The 12,948-nt window shown below is 34.2% G+C and overlaps 1 protein-coding gene and 1 long non-coding RNA gene across 3 annotated transcripts; both read left to right on the plus strand.

Annotated features, from left to right (window-relative positions):
* Positions 1-1,560: 1,560 nt before the first annotated feature.
* Positions 1,561-4,556, plus strand: LOC112940294 (uncharacterized). Its single transcript, XR_011212581.1, has 3 exons — positions 1,561-1,731; positions 4,195-4,348; positions 4,433-4,556. It is a non-coding gene; the product is annotated as an uncharacterized lncRNA (long non-coding RNA).
* A 1,325-nt stretch (positions 4,557-5,881) lies between these two features.
* LOC101245122 (uncharacterized) lies at positions 5,882-12,729 on the plus strand. Of its 2 annotated transcripts, none has more exons than XM_004250678.5 (7): positions 5,882-6,003; positions 6,093-6,275; positions 11,026-11,108; positions 11,183-11,269; positions 11,477-11,625; positions 11,723-11,854; positions 12,270-12,729. In XM_004250678.5, the coding sequence occupies exons 2-7, from the start codon at positions 6,131-6,133 to the stop codon at positions 12,457-12,459; spliced, it is 786 nt and encodes a 261-aa protein (XP_004250726.2). In that variant the 5' UTR covers positions 5,882-6,003; positions 6,093-6,130; the 3' UTR covers positions 12,460-12,729. The 2 variants fall into 2 exon arrangements, with proteins under 2 accessions (XP_004250726.2, XP_069147779.1); XM_069291678.1 differs by having other exon boundaries at positions 5,895-6,003; positions 6,081-6,275.
* Positions 12,730-12,948: the final 219 nt, after the last annotated feature.

Raw genomic sequence — 12,948 nt, forward strand, 5'->3', positions numbered from 1 at the left:
AAAACTTATTAGGAATATATTGTAATTTCACATCAAAATTATAAGATTTATGTAATTTACACTTCATCTCTCAATTCTCGATATGGCACAGTTCATCTGTCAACTTGTCGTCTTAGGTCAGTCGTTGCTCAGTCCTCGCTGACTGCTGAGTCTCACAACCCGCAACTGCTCGTGCGCGCGCCTTGTGCCTCAAAGCTCAGTGCTCGTCGCCTCCATTCCTTCGTTTGTGGGGATTGTGCTTTTTGTGTTTATTTTCACATTCCCCATTGGCTCATCAATTAACATATCTTCCTCTTGGTTTGTCCTTGATGTTGTTTGTGGATTCACTGTTTTTGAATATGGAGTGATAGAACATCTCCTTAAAGGATACTTCCTCGTCAATCTTTTTCCCGCATAGATGCTCTCTCGTGTTGCTTTCTCCATATCGATTTCGTTTTTTGTTGCCACATCTTTATTACAAATAATTCTAATAGACATTTCTACTAATTATTTGTTTTAAAAAAATCTAATTAAATATAATACAACATATGCACTATACCTAATCAATATTATCCTAAAACAACAATTGGACCGAGTCAATCTAATGTATTTACAATTGATGTATGATTTCAAAGCCTATGATAAGAAATGTATCAACGATCAATAAATGCTTCTGATTTGCTGGTAGGTGTTACTGTTAATTTGTAATCAATAATGTGTGGCTGATTGTTGTTCTTCTTGTTTGTTTCATTTTTTTTATAGATGACACACGGGAGGTTGCAACAATGAATGCTACCTACTGTCCTGCTAGACAAGAATTATCCCTTTTGTTTGGATATTTTAGTCGATGAAATGATAAGTTGCAAGTTAAATGTTTGTTGAAATATGAAGGCAAAAGCGAAACTGTATGGCATAGATTTTTAGAGTCTCGAGAGTATTGTTGAGTGTTTATTGTTATAGAAGTTAATGTTGATTGTTGTATTATTTGAACAACACCACAGGCGTATGCGACAACCCGCAGGCCACTGTTAATTAATTTTTGTCAAATCGAAAACCAAACCGAAATAAATTTATTTAAGTTTGGTTTCACATTATTGCTAAACCAAAAATAGCAAAAATCAAACCGATCGAACTCTAAGCCCTACTCATGACGGACAATACGAGACAAGCTGATTAAGATGGTTTAAACTAGGGTGCACAAAATCGAATAAAAAATCAAACCACAAATCGTGTCAAATCGAAAAAAAATCGACTAGTGGTTTGGTTTGACTTGGTTTGGTATTGAAAAAAAACCTGACTATGATTGGTTTGGTTTGGTTTGGTTTTAACTAAAAAAAAACCCGAAACCAAACCAACCCGACATTATATATTTATTTATTTTTAGTTTTATTTTATACAAAAAAAATGTTTATTCATTTATAATTTATATATTTTTCTTTATCTTTGTGCCAATTTTATGTTTAATATTAGTGGACTTTGGGGCTTGGGCTACATAGTTGACTTGAGCCCACTTCTTATTTTAAGGAATAAACAAAAAGCCCAAATACATTATATAATGGCAAAGGAATAATCAAGTAGCCTATATAATATTTTATATCTCATTTAACAAAGGTCATTAGGTCAGCAGCTCAATAGCAGCTCTTCACCTTCAAAGCTTAGTCATAGTTAGGTTTTACTCCTTAGTAATTAGAGTATATATTAAGCCCGTCTTTTCTATTTTAGCTCAAATCATCATCAACTCATCTTAATCTGGTAAGTAATTTCTATTATCTTGTTTTTAGATATTTTTCTTGTATTGTTATTGTCAACAACATCTCAATTTTGGGTTGTTGAATAATAGATATAGACCTTAAAATTATACATCTTGGTGTCCATGTCTATGGTGTGTAAAGCTTAGCATGATGATAATGTTTTTGTATATAATAAATTTTACTTAGTGATATCTTTACTTATGTTGTTTCAATGCAATGAAAAATGGGTAAGTGTTCGACTCATTGCTTTGGATTCCATTTGTTAGAGGTTTTTGTACAGTAAACATCGTAACGCTCCGCAGAGATACTGAAAAACAAGTGATAAAAATAAAAATATAAGAGACTATTAGATTTTAATAGCAGTAGCCAGTAATATATACCAAACTTTTCTAACCAAATATTTTGTACTATATATGGATCTATTTTTGGTTTTAAAGTGAAATATACTTCTAAGACTTGTTCACAATGCTTGAATGGAAGTCTTGTTGAAACATAATCTTGTATCAGATTACTAATAACTATTGTTATGTATGTGCAACAACTTCCTTTTTGGATGGAAACTACACCTTCTGTAACGGATGTAGAGAAGATAATTAATATTCCTTCAATTATGTTGACAATATCTCAACACGAAGGTAAAGTAACTCCACGTCAATGCACACCTCCTAAGAAGCAAAAAAGAGCAGCTCCTCTGATCGTTTGTAAATCTGGAATTACAGGTAGAGAAACATCTCAAATTTGGGATCATTTCTCTAAGTTTATTGCTAGAGGAGGTAAATGTAGGGCAAAATGTAATTATTGTACTAAAACATTTGCTGCTGATAGTGTCAACGAGATGAATACATTATGGAATCATTTGACTGTGAAATGTCACAAGTATCCATTTAAGTCCGACAAGAGACAAACAACATTAAAACCTATCAAAAGAGGTTGGCTAGAAGGTGTTTCAACTGAAAAAAGGGTGTTTAATATGGATGAAATTAAGAGAGCAATTGTTAAATTTGTAATTATTGATGAATAGTTGTTTACAACTATTGAGGGAGAAGGATTAAAAAAATTAATGGCTAAAGCCTTTCCCGATTTTGAAGTACCTTCTTGTGTAACTATTGCTCGACATTGTCAAATAAAATATCAAGAGGAGAAAGAAAATCTTAAGGAGCTTATAAAAAACCAACGTATTTGTCTTACCAGTGATACAAGGACGTCAATCCAAAATTATACTTATATGGTTATCACTGCACATTGGATTGATCATCAATAGAATCTACAAAAGAGAATTCTTAATTTTTTTCAAACACCAGATCACAAAGGTGAGACCATTGCCAAGGGGATTGAGGAGTGCTTATTAGGTTGGGGCATTGAGAACTTGTTTAAAGTGCCCTTGGAAATGCAACTGCAAATGACGATGCCATTAAGAGTTTAAAGGAGCATATTGAAGATTGGAAAGGGGTAACGTTTGAAAATAAGTATTTACATGTTAGATGTAATGCTCATAAAAAAAGGGTTGGATGAACAAATTGATCTTATTTCTCATATAAGAAGTGCTATAGAAAATGTTAGGCCTTCTTCTTCAAGATAAGCTACTTTTAAGTTCTTTGTTGAGAAAGTTAAGATGGACACTTGTGGTCTTGTATATCTGGATGCTGAGACTAGATGGAACTCGACATACACAATGTTGGATAAAGCTTTGAAATTTGAAAACACTTTTACAAGAATGTGTGTGGATGATCGAATTTATCAAAATCAATGTCGAGAAATAAGTACACCACCAAAAAATTCATAAATAGATGATTGGAAGAATGTGAAAGCTTTTGTGAAGTTTCTTAATATTTTCTATCAGGCAACTTCAAAATTTTCGGGCAGTTTAAATTTTACTTCCCACTCTTTCTTTCATGATTTTTTCAATCTCCAAAATGACATTATCAAGTATCCTAAACATGATGATCTCATTTTGGTTGATATGACAACAAAAATGAAATCCAAGATGGATAAATATTGGGGTAAGTTTGAGAGTATGAATATGTTACTAATAGTTGTTGTTGTGCTGGATCCTAGATACAAGATGCAATATGCATAGTATATTCTTTCTATTTCATAGGCTCTTTGATGGGAAGAATAATGTCTGAAGATGTGAGAAATGTTTTGAAACTCTTATATAATCACTACAATTGTTCTTGATTCGAAGATCCTAACAAAAATATTGAAAATGATAATTGTGTGATGGGTGAATCTAGTGCTTTGTTGCAATCTCAGTGGGAGAAGCACATGAAAAAAAGAGGGATTTGTCGTAAAAAAATCTAATTTGGACATATACTTGAAAGATAATGTAGTAAAGATCAACGATTTTAATATTTTGAGTTGGTGGAAAGTTTCGTCCAACAGATATTCAGTTGTTGCCAAAGTTGCTAGGGATATCCTTTCTATTCTTATTTCTATTGTTGCATCTGAGTCACTTTTAGTACAGGTGATCGAATTCTTGATAGTTATCGAAGTTCTTTTATCTTCAAATACGGTAAAAGCGCTTATCTGCACTCAACATTTGCTACGATCGCCTTTTAAAGAGTGCAAGCTTGAAGATATTTTAGAGGAAGTCTAGAAAATTGAGAAAATTGAAGAAGGTAACTGTATATATTCAAATTGTTATTAAAAACTATTCTGCTTTTGAATTTTATTTAGTATTCAAGTTCTTTCAATTCTTTCAGATTATCCGACTCACCTTTGAGGATTGATTAGCCAGTTGATGTACTTTAAACTTAACAACATGGAACAAATGTATTAATTCATTCTTTTGTGATTGTTAAATATCAAATTACTGTTTGCTCTAAATAGTAATAGAACTAAGGACTAAACGTCAACTTAGTTAATGCATTACTAATCAACTTATTAATTTATATTGTCTACTTTGCAGATGCATGCTATAGTTTTTCAAAAATATGATTTTTTGGTTTTTGTAAGCAATGATGTTGTAGAATTTAACGATGTGAATGTAAACAACCCTACTAACTTTGACGACAATAATTTGACTATGCAAATTATTTATGCCGCTATGTTACTTTCGTGAGTTTCTCTAATGTACTAGTCTACTAGATAGTTGTATAATGAATCACTCTTGATTACTGATACTATTTTATGATTTGTTCAAAACAGTAATAGTAATTTTGAGAAGTTGTATTTTAGATATAATGGAGAATTGCCTATTGAACTTATAGGCTTGCAATGCAAAATAAACTACTAATTGCTTTTTTTTGGGATGAAAAATCATGTGAGTGTTCACCGTTTTCTTTAAATCACTAAAAGAACACATGCTCTTTAATCTTTATAAAAAAAACTCGAGAAAATTGAATAACTCGAAAAAATTTGAGATTGAAAAAATCTGACTATTATTGGTTTGGTTTGGTTTGTATATTTTTTAACTTGATACAAATGGGTTGGTTTGATTTTTAAAAAACCCAAACCGATCCGGTAATGTACACCCCTAGTTTAAACGTATGCAAAAGAGGTATGTGAACACTCCATTTGGGAGATGTGAGAGGTTGATTGTACTAGGAATTAGGTAATGAAGGTGTATGCACAAAAAAAATGCAGACGTAGGACACGGGGTGATAAGACAAGACTTAACTCAACTTCAATTTATTAAGAACATGAACCTAAATAAGAAGTCATAGAGAAGTTTGAGACAATGACCAACCCCTTATTTACTCTTCGTACTACTTGCAATCGTGCTTCAATAAGAAATAACCACTTTAAAGATAACGATAAGATCAACGTATCAATGAGTAATACATTTCTTGTTGGGCGATGCACTATATTTTTGACTGGGAAACTTACATAAATATACTATATTAAGAAAATATTTACCATCACTTTTAATACATATTACAAAGAATAATTTATTATTCACATATAATACAAGTTTTATTGATGATTAATACATTTACGACACATTTTAATTTAATACACTTATAATACAATGTGTCAATTTCTTACCAAACAAGCATAATATATTTTTAAAAACAGTTTAATATATATTTATTACATACATAATTTATTTTTAATACATATTACAAATTTAACATAATATTACTATAAATGGTAATAAATAAAATGTATCGCTAAAATTATTTATTAAAAGATATGTTCGGTTAGTAAGTAAAGGCCCAAAACTTAGACTTTAAAGCCCAATTTCCATTTTAATAAACCCGTTTGGATACACGTGTAACTCTCTTCAGTCATCGGTGGCCCTCTAGATCTCCTGTGAGGTTTCGCCGTTTCGGTAAGGTTCCGACGAGTTTCGATTCCCTTGAAGTTTGACTCTCTCTGTATCTTCTGTTGTAATCTAATTGAAATTAGGTCTATTCATAGGGTAAGGTTTAAACTGAGTGAAGAATTTTGGGGGAAAAATGGATAAGGAGAAAGTGGAGCAATTGAAGATTCAAATGCAGCAATGGTTAAATGAAGCTGAAGAATTCATCAATCATATACCTCCTGTTCAACTGTATACTGCTGTTGGAGTTGTATTATTCACTCTCATTTTGTTGTTAATCAGTAAGCTCTTAAAACTTCCCTTAGGGTTAGAGATTTCATTTGGTTTCTCAATTCTCATGTGTGTTGAATTTGTTTGAATTTTCGCATTTCTTTGTTTGATTGAGGAAATTGAAGGTTTCTTTGTTTCTTTGCAAAATGTTGATTACATAGCTCAGTCAGAATATCTTAGTCAAGCTACAAAAGTAGAGATTTTTTCTGTTAGTCAATTGCACCCCAGTTCCAAATTTGTTGGGATTGATTATACTACTCTTCTGTTAACATTACTTATTTTCTTTAGAAAATAATTTTCTTCTGTTTTGCTAGCCACCAACCTATAGCTGATTTAGGACCTATTTTTTTGGTTACTTGTATGTAAATAAGAGATAATTAATCGAATCATTAATCATATTTTGTAGAACGTTCTTATTATTTTGGCAGAAACCAAAAGTATCATTCAGAATAACAACAGCAACAACTATACAATACCCAGTGTAATCCCACAAGTGAGGCCTGGGAAGGGTAAGGTGTATGCAAACCTTACCCCTACTTTCGTGTGGTAGAAAGACCGTCTCTTAGAGGATAATTACCATTAAGAATATTCTTATTAAAATAATAATAACTCTGTCTTGATATCCCAAACATGTTGGGATCGGATATATGAAATCTTATTGTTCATGATACTCCTTTTAAGATCATTTCACTGCAATTTTCTACAAGACAAAAAATAAATAAAAGACTATTTGAAGTTCTCTATTTTCTACTGGCATTTATATTTATATGGCAGGACTAAAAGACTCCTAGAAAGAAATGGATTAAATAAACATTTAAATACGATTAAAACATAATCCTTACATTTTTTATTTTTTTTAAACTAGTAAGATTGTATTCCTTAGCACTAAGGGCTAAGCTTGCCACCTCCAAAAGTGTTAGTTACATAGGAAAACCAACAAAAGAAGAGGGACTACTTACAAAGCTCCTAAGAAATCCTTTAGTTGAATTTCTTCATTTATGTTCATTTCTTTACATCAAAAACCGAAAGTGGTAATTACTTTCCACTTTATCTTCTCTATAGTGCATTCTTTGTACAAAAATCCTCTGATTTCTTCCAAATGATCCACCAGATACAAGCAGCAATTACTGTTTACTACCACCTCCTCTGTATATTACTACCTCCCCTTCTGACCCAACAACTTAGTAGGTCTGTTGTATGTTCTGGCATAATCCAATTTAGGCTCCTTATATTGGTGAATAGAGCCCATACTTGTGTTGTTACTTTGCGGTGGAGAAACAAATGATTGTTGGTTTTTAGAGCCCCTTTACAAAGATAACATCTTGAGGCAATAATTTTTTCCCTCTTTTGAAGTTTATCATGTGCAGGCAAACTCTCCTAGTTACCAACCAAGTGTAACACTTCACCTTAGTAGGGGCTATACTCTTCGGTATAGCACTCCATGACCCTGATTTCTTCCCCTCAATTGTGGCTAGATCCCTTTTATACATTCGGTTCACATAGAATTGACCATCAATATGATGCCTCCATGGCAGTTTATCTGTTTCTAGATTTGTGCCAGGAAAATCTCCAATCAAAGCATATCCGATAGCCACTCTATTTCCCAATCATTAATAAATCTGCTACAGAGAAAATTCCATCCTTGTGAGGACCAAACCTCTTGTATTTTGTTGCAGGATTTAGGCAAATGGAAAACAACCCAGGGAATAAATTTTCCAAGGACCCTTGACCAGTCCAGTCTTTCTTCCAAAACAAAGCCTTATTTCCTCGACCAACCTTTATCCTTACATTGTCTCTGAAAGCCAGCCATGGGTTTCTTATAGTCCTCCATACTCCCATATGTTTCTGTGCACCATTGATCTTCTTGACCATACTCGTGTTGAATGAGTTCCTTCCATAGAGCTTGATCTTCCAAATTGTATCCCCACAACCATTTGGTAAGTAAGCTGCTGTTGTGTATCTTTAGGTTTCTTACTCCCAAACCCCTACATCTTTTGCTCTGTTGAACCGCCATCCATTTTACTAAGTTGTTGCTCTTCTCAATCTTGTTACCTTGCCAAAGGAAGTTTCTCCTCAATGAGTCTATAGCTTTGACTACCTTGGCGGGAATGGGAATAAGTGACTTCACATATGTTGGCAAAGAGTCTAAAACAAAATTAATCGAAGTGACTCTTCCCCATATCTCCCAATTTACCAATTTCAAAAAAAGAAAAAATTAAAAAATTCCCGTACTTCATGTAGCTTAAACCTTCCACATGATGAGTCCTATTTTTTTTTTTTGACGACAAGGGAAACCCGTAGCCGCTACCCTTTTGAGTGCGCACAGGGTAAAACCCTGCTCCTATGCAATAGCTCGCAAACTACATAGGAGAGGTAACCCGCACCAGGCAAGCCTGGTGCGACGAACTCGACCCAGAAGGCAAACCCCTTGCTTTCCCTTGCAAGGGGTTTCAAACTTGAGACATCCAACATGTAAGTCCCATGCTCAAACCACTGGGCCACCCGAAGGGTATTAGTCCTATTTTAAATTGCTAATAACAAATTTCAGTAAGCGTTATTTTCTCTCTTTTCCTTCGCAGACTCCACTTGTGGCATTACACTAGGTATGAGGGTGTAGTTTTCTTTCTTTTTTTCCTACATGGTGTCCTCACTTGTGAGTGGTCATATGCCATCTGTCCACCGAATTTTTTTTCTTTCTGTTGACGAGTGCAATATTTTTGTCTCTTTCTGGTGATCATATAGGGTGTCTTTTTGGTGATCATTCAGTGATGCCATATTGTCTTAGCATTCTTCTGGCAATTTTCTGCATTCTTGACAAGATCTTCTCTTCTTCTTGTTCTGTATGATATTATCGTCTCGACAATTTTGATAGAATTCAGTAGCTTTGCCTATAGGTGAGAGGCCTTAAGCTGCCTGTTCGTCATGAATTTCTTGTTTTCATATGTTTAATATGAAGCAAAGTATGACTATTATAAATGTCTCTTTCTAGAGACCATTGTGGAGGCCCTCTCTTACTTCTAATGATTATTCTAGCATCATTATAATGTGTTCCGTAATTGCTCCCGCTGCACCTCCTTTTTGTGATCGTTCTGATGGGCTGACTCTTTTTGCCTTGTTTCCAATCGTTCTTACAGAGTTTTCAAGTAAACGATTCATTTCCCCCCTTGATGATGAATTTAAGGTCAGTCCCTCCTTCAAATATTGAATTTTCTATCAGCATTTATGAGAACACATTTTCAATTTTATTTTTTATGGTGTCAGCGTTTGAATATGGAGTCATTTGTTTCAACATTGAATTTTTGGTCACTTGTTCTCAAAAGTTCTTTTCTTTCCTTTTTTTTTTTAAAAAATAAATAGATTCGAGACCTAATTATTGAGTCCTTTGATTATTGAACTTATAGTTATCTTCCGAAGGAAAATATTCTTCCTCTTCCCCTTTTTATAAGGTAAGCAATTTATAAGTAATGGAAAAATCTTCCTCATACAAGCAGTACACCAAAAAGTAGAGGATCAGCTGCATAATTTGACCATAGAGGACACAATCTTCTATACAATTCAGCCTCATGGGTGCACACCAAAAAGAAGCTAGAAATGAGAGGCTATTCCTCAAATATAATAATTATTCTCTATCGAGCTAGCGGGGCAACACCCCAGTTCTGTTTCTTTTCTTCCATAGGACCCACATGAGTGCTAGCGGGGCAGCATCCTGGGCTCTCCCATTTCTCATCTTAGAAGTCTTCCTCCTTCTCTTTGAAGTTCCAGTTATTGTTCTGGAAACTTTTTTGGGCGTCATTCTTCAGCAACCAATTTGAGTCATGCTGATGATTTCCTGGGCATTTATGTATGTCTTTTTCCTGTGAGAGAAAACAGATTCTTTTCTGTTTTAATTGGAAGAAACTTTCTTTCTATGTACTGAGTGCTTTTCAGGAGAGGAATTGCTCCCCACTTTTCTTCTGGGTGGTTTTTCAGTACTCTGGTGTAGTATTCACTTGTCTGTTTGATGTTCCATTTCTTTTTAGTGTTTCGTATTTCAGAATAAGTAAACTCAATTTGTTTATCAACTCTGGGTTTAAGTTGTGTGTTAGAAGCAAAGGAATTGAATAATTATGTACAATATTCTTAACGATTATGTTTTTGTCAAAGTCGAGAATAAAATTATGTGAATTATTAAAGTATTCTTAATGATCACGTCATAATTAAAAATACTTGATCATGAGCCTAGAACTTCTGTTAACCAATGCAAACAATGTGAGCTTTAATGGTTATAAGCTGCTCCCCATAGTTCACAATGAATATATTCCATAGTGCAGGATCTAAATAAGCATTGTATTTGTGCACACAATAAATTTAGAACCCAATCGTTAGCACTTAAAGTCACGGTTCTAAAATCCAGAATTAGATATAAAATCCTGTCTCCGCCTCTGGCACTAGTTTAATTGAAAATGCTGTGGTTACTTGTGCAATTGTTGTAACTTACTGGAGAACACAAAGAACAATGATTTTTTTCCTTGCCCACCGGTTTCAAGGGAAGAATGTAAATGTTTTTAGGCTTAGTGGGCTCTTTCTATCATTTTCTTTGGTCTTCATTTCTCCTCTTTAATGCCACACATTTTTGTAATTCGTATATCATCCTTTTGTTCACTATGATGATCCTCAATGAGTGACTTCATGTATTAGTTTTAGATTGTTCCTCATCTATTTTGACTTTCTTTGGAGGCTGAAATTTGAAGAATTTCGTTTTGCTTATTTCTTCGCCTGCAGTCCGCTTGTTCAAGCGCACAACATCTAACACCATCGTACTCACTGGGCTAAGTGGAAGCGGCAAAACATATCTTTTTTACCAGGTAATTTGACACATGACCTGTATAATCTTTTCAAAGTTCAATTGTTCTGATCTTGATGTGCTGGCATATACCAGCTTAGAGATGGTTCAGCCCATCAGGGTACCGTGACATCAATGGAACCAAATGAAGACAGTTTCATACTACACTCTGAGAAAGACAAGGTAATGAACATTGTCTTCTCTTGTTTCTCCTTTTTGCCCTACCATTTTGCATGCATCCTTGTGATCTATACCTTTAGAAGGGAAAGATGGATCTTATTAATTGTTGATGGTCTATCAGTTTTTTCGTTGGTAATTGATTTACTGAATTCCTTTATCTGTGAATGGAATTTCACTTTACATACGACTCGTTTTGTTTTTTTGTTGTAGAAAGGAAAATTGAAGCTTGTTCACATTGTTGATGTCCCTGGGCACTCTCGTCTTAGGCCGAAACTAGATGAGTTCCTACCTCTAGCAGCTGGCGTTGTGTTTGTGGTGGATTCTGTGGAATTTTTACCAAACTGCCGTCCTGCTTCAGAGTACTGATAATTTGTTGTTGCTTATACTTTACATTGGCAGTTGTTAATTTGCATTGGATATCTGACAACTGATTCGTATAATCCCTCTTGTATGAAGGTACTTGTATGAGATCTTGACAAAGGCAAGTGTGGTCAAGAAAAATGTTCCAGTACTCCTCCTTTGCAACAAGGTTGACAAAGTAACTGCACATACAGCAGAATTCATCAGAAAACAGCTGGAGAAAGAAATGTAAGAGTACACTATGCATGCATTTACTTTGGAGCAAACACCAATTTGCCTTTTGTTTACATACATATATATTATGCATGTGTAACCATAAGTCTGATCTGAACACATAAAAAGGCAGAACTGCCTTCTGAAGAGTTGAAATTTACCTCTCCACGATGGAATACTATGTTGCATGTTTTATTCTACTTTTGGTAATGAGCAAAAACACCCTCTATAAGTTGTTGGTAATATCATTATATCAGCAACAAGCTTACGCCTAAAGAACCTTCCCAATCATGAAATCTTGTTGCATGCTTTATTTGCTAATATGCTTGGAGGCTCACTGAATCATAACCGCTGCAAAAACTTAAAAACTGAAGTGCTATCTATCTCTCGTGTTCTGCTTTATAACTAGTTTGTTTTCTTATTGATCCAGCGACAAACTTCGTACATCAAGAACTGCCGTATCTGATGCAGATATCTCTAATGAATATACGCTTGGTGTACCTGGAGAGCCATTTGCTTTTTCTCAATGCCATAACAGTATAATTATTGCTGAAGCTTCTGGTCTGACCGGTGAAATTTCTCAGCTGGAGAAGTTCATTAGGGAGAATGTGAAACCTTGATTATGGTATTTCAAGCAAACGGGGCACCCTTTTGATTTCTTTTCTTCTCTTTTATTTTTGGTCTGGGAAGCTGAAAATATTGTAATGATAGTCGGAGAAAATACATCTACTTGGAAAACATATTCAGAGTAGGGATAGGGATTTGAAGAGTTGTCTTTATGTTCTATTGGCAAACCCCACCTAAACATTATACTTGTTGTGCATAGAATATCTTGTCATTGGTTTTGATTACTTCCCTTTATTTATGTGCTGACTGCTTTTCATGGCAAAGGACTTTCCTGTGCATAATTTTTCTTCTGTGTGTTTCTGATGTGTTTGAACTAAATAGCGCGTTTTTAATAACCAAGAAATGCTCTTAACACTATGTCCGCTTGTATGACCAAAATTTGATGTTGGGATTATGTTTGGTAATGAGGTAAGGTAAACTAAATAACCCCTTGTGTTTGTGTGTTGGGTGGTATAAAAGCTATGTTCATTGTGAAAGAGATC

The sequence above is a fragment of the Solanum lycopersicum genome, chromosome 11 (genome assembly GCF_036512215.1).
Source record: "Solanum lycopersicum chromosome 11, SLM_r2.1".
Taxonomy (NCBI): Eukaryota; Viridiplantae; Streptophyta; class Magnoliopsida; order Solanales; family Solanaceae; genus Solanum; species Solanum lycopersicum.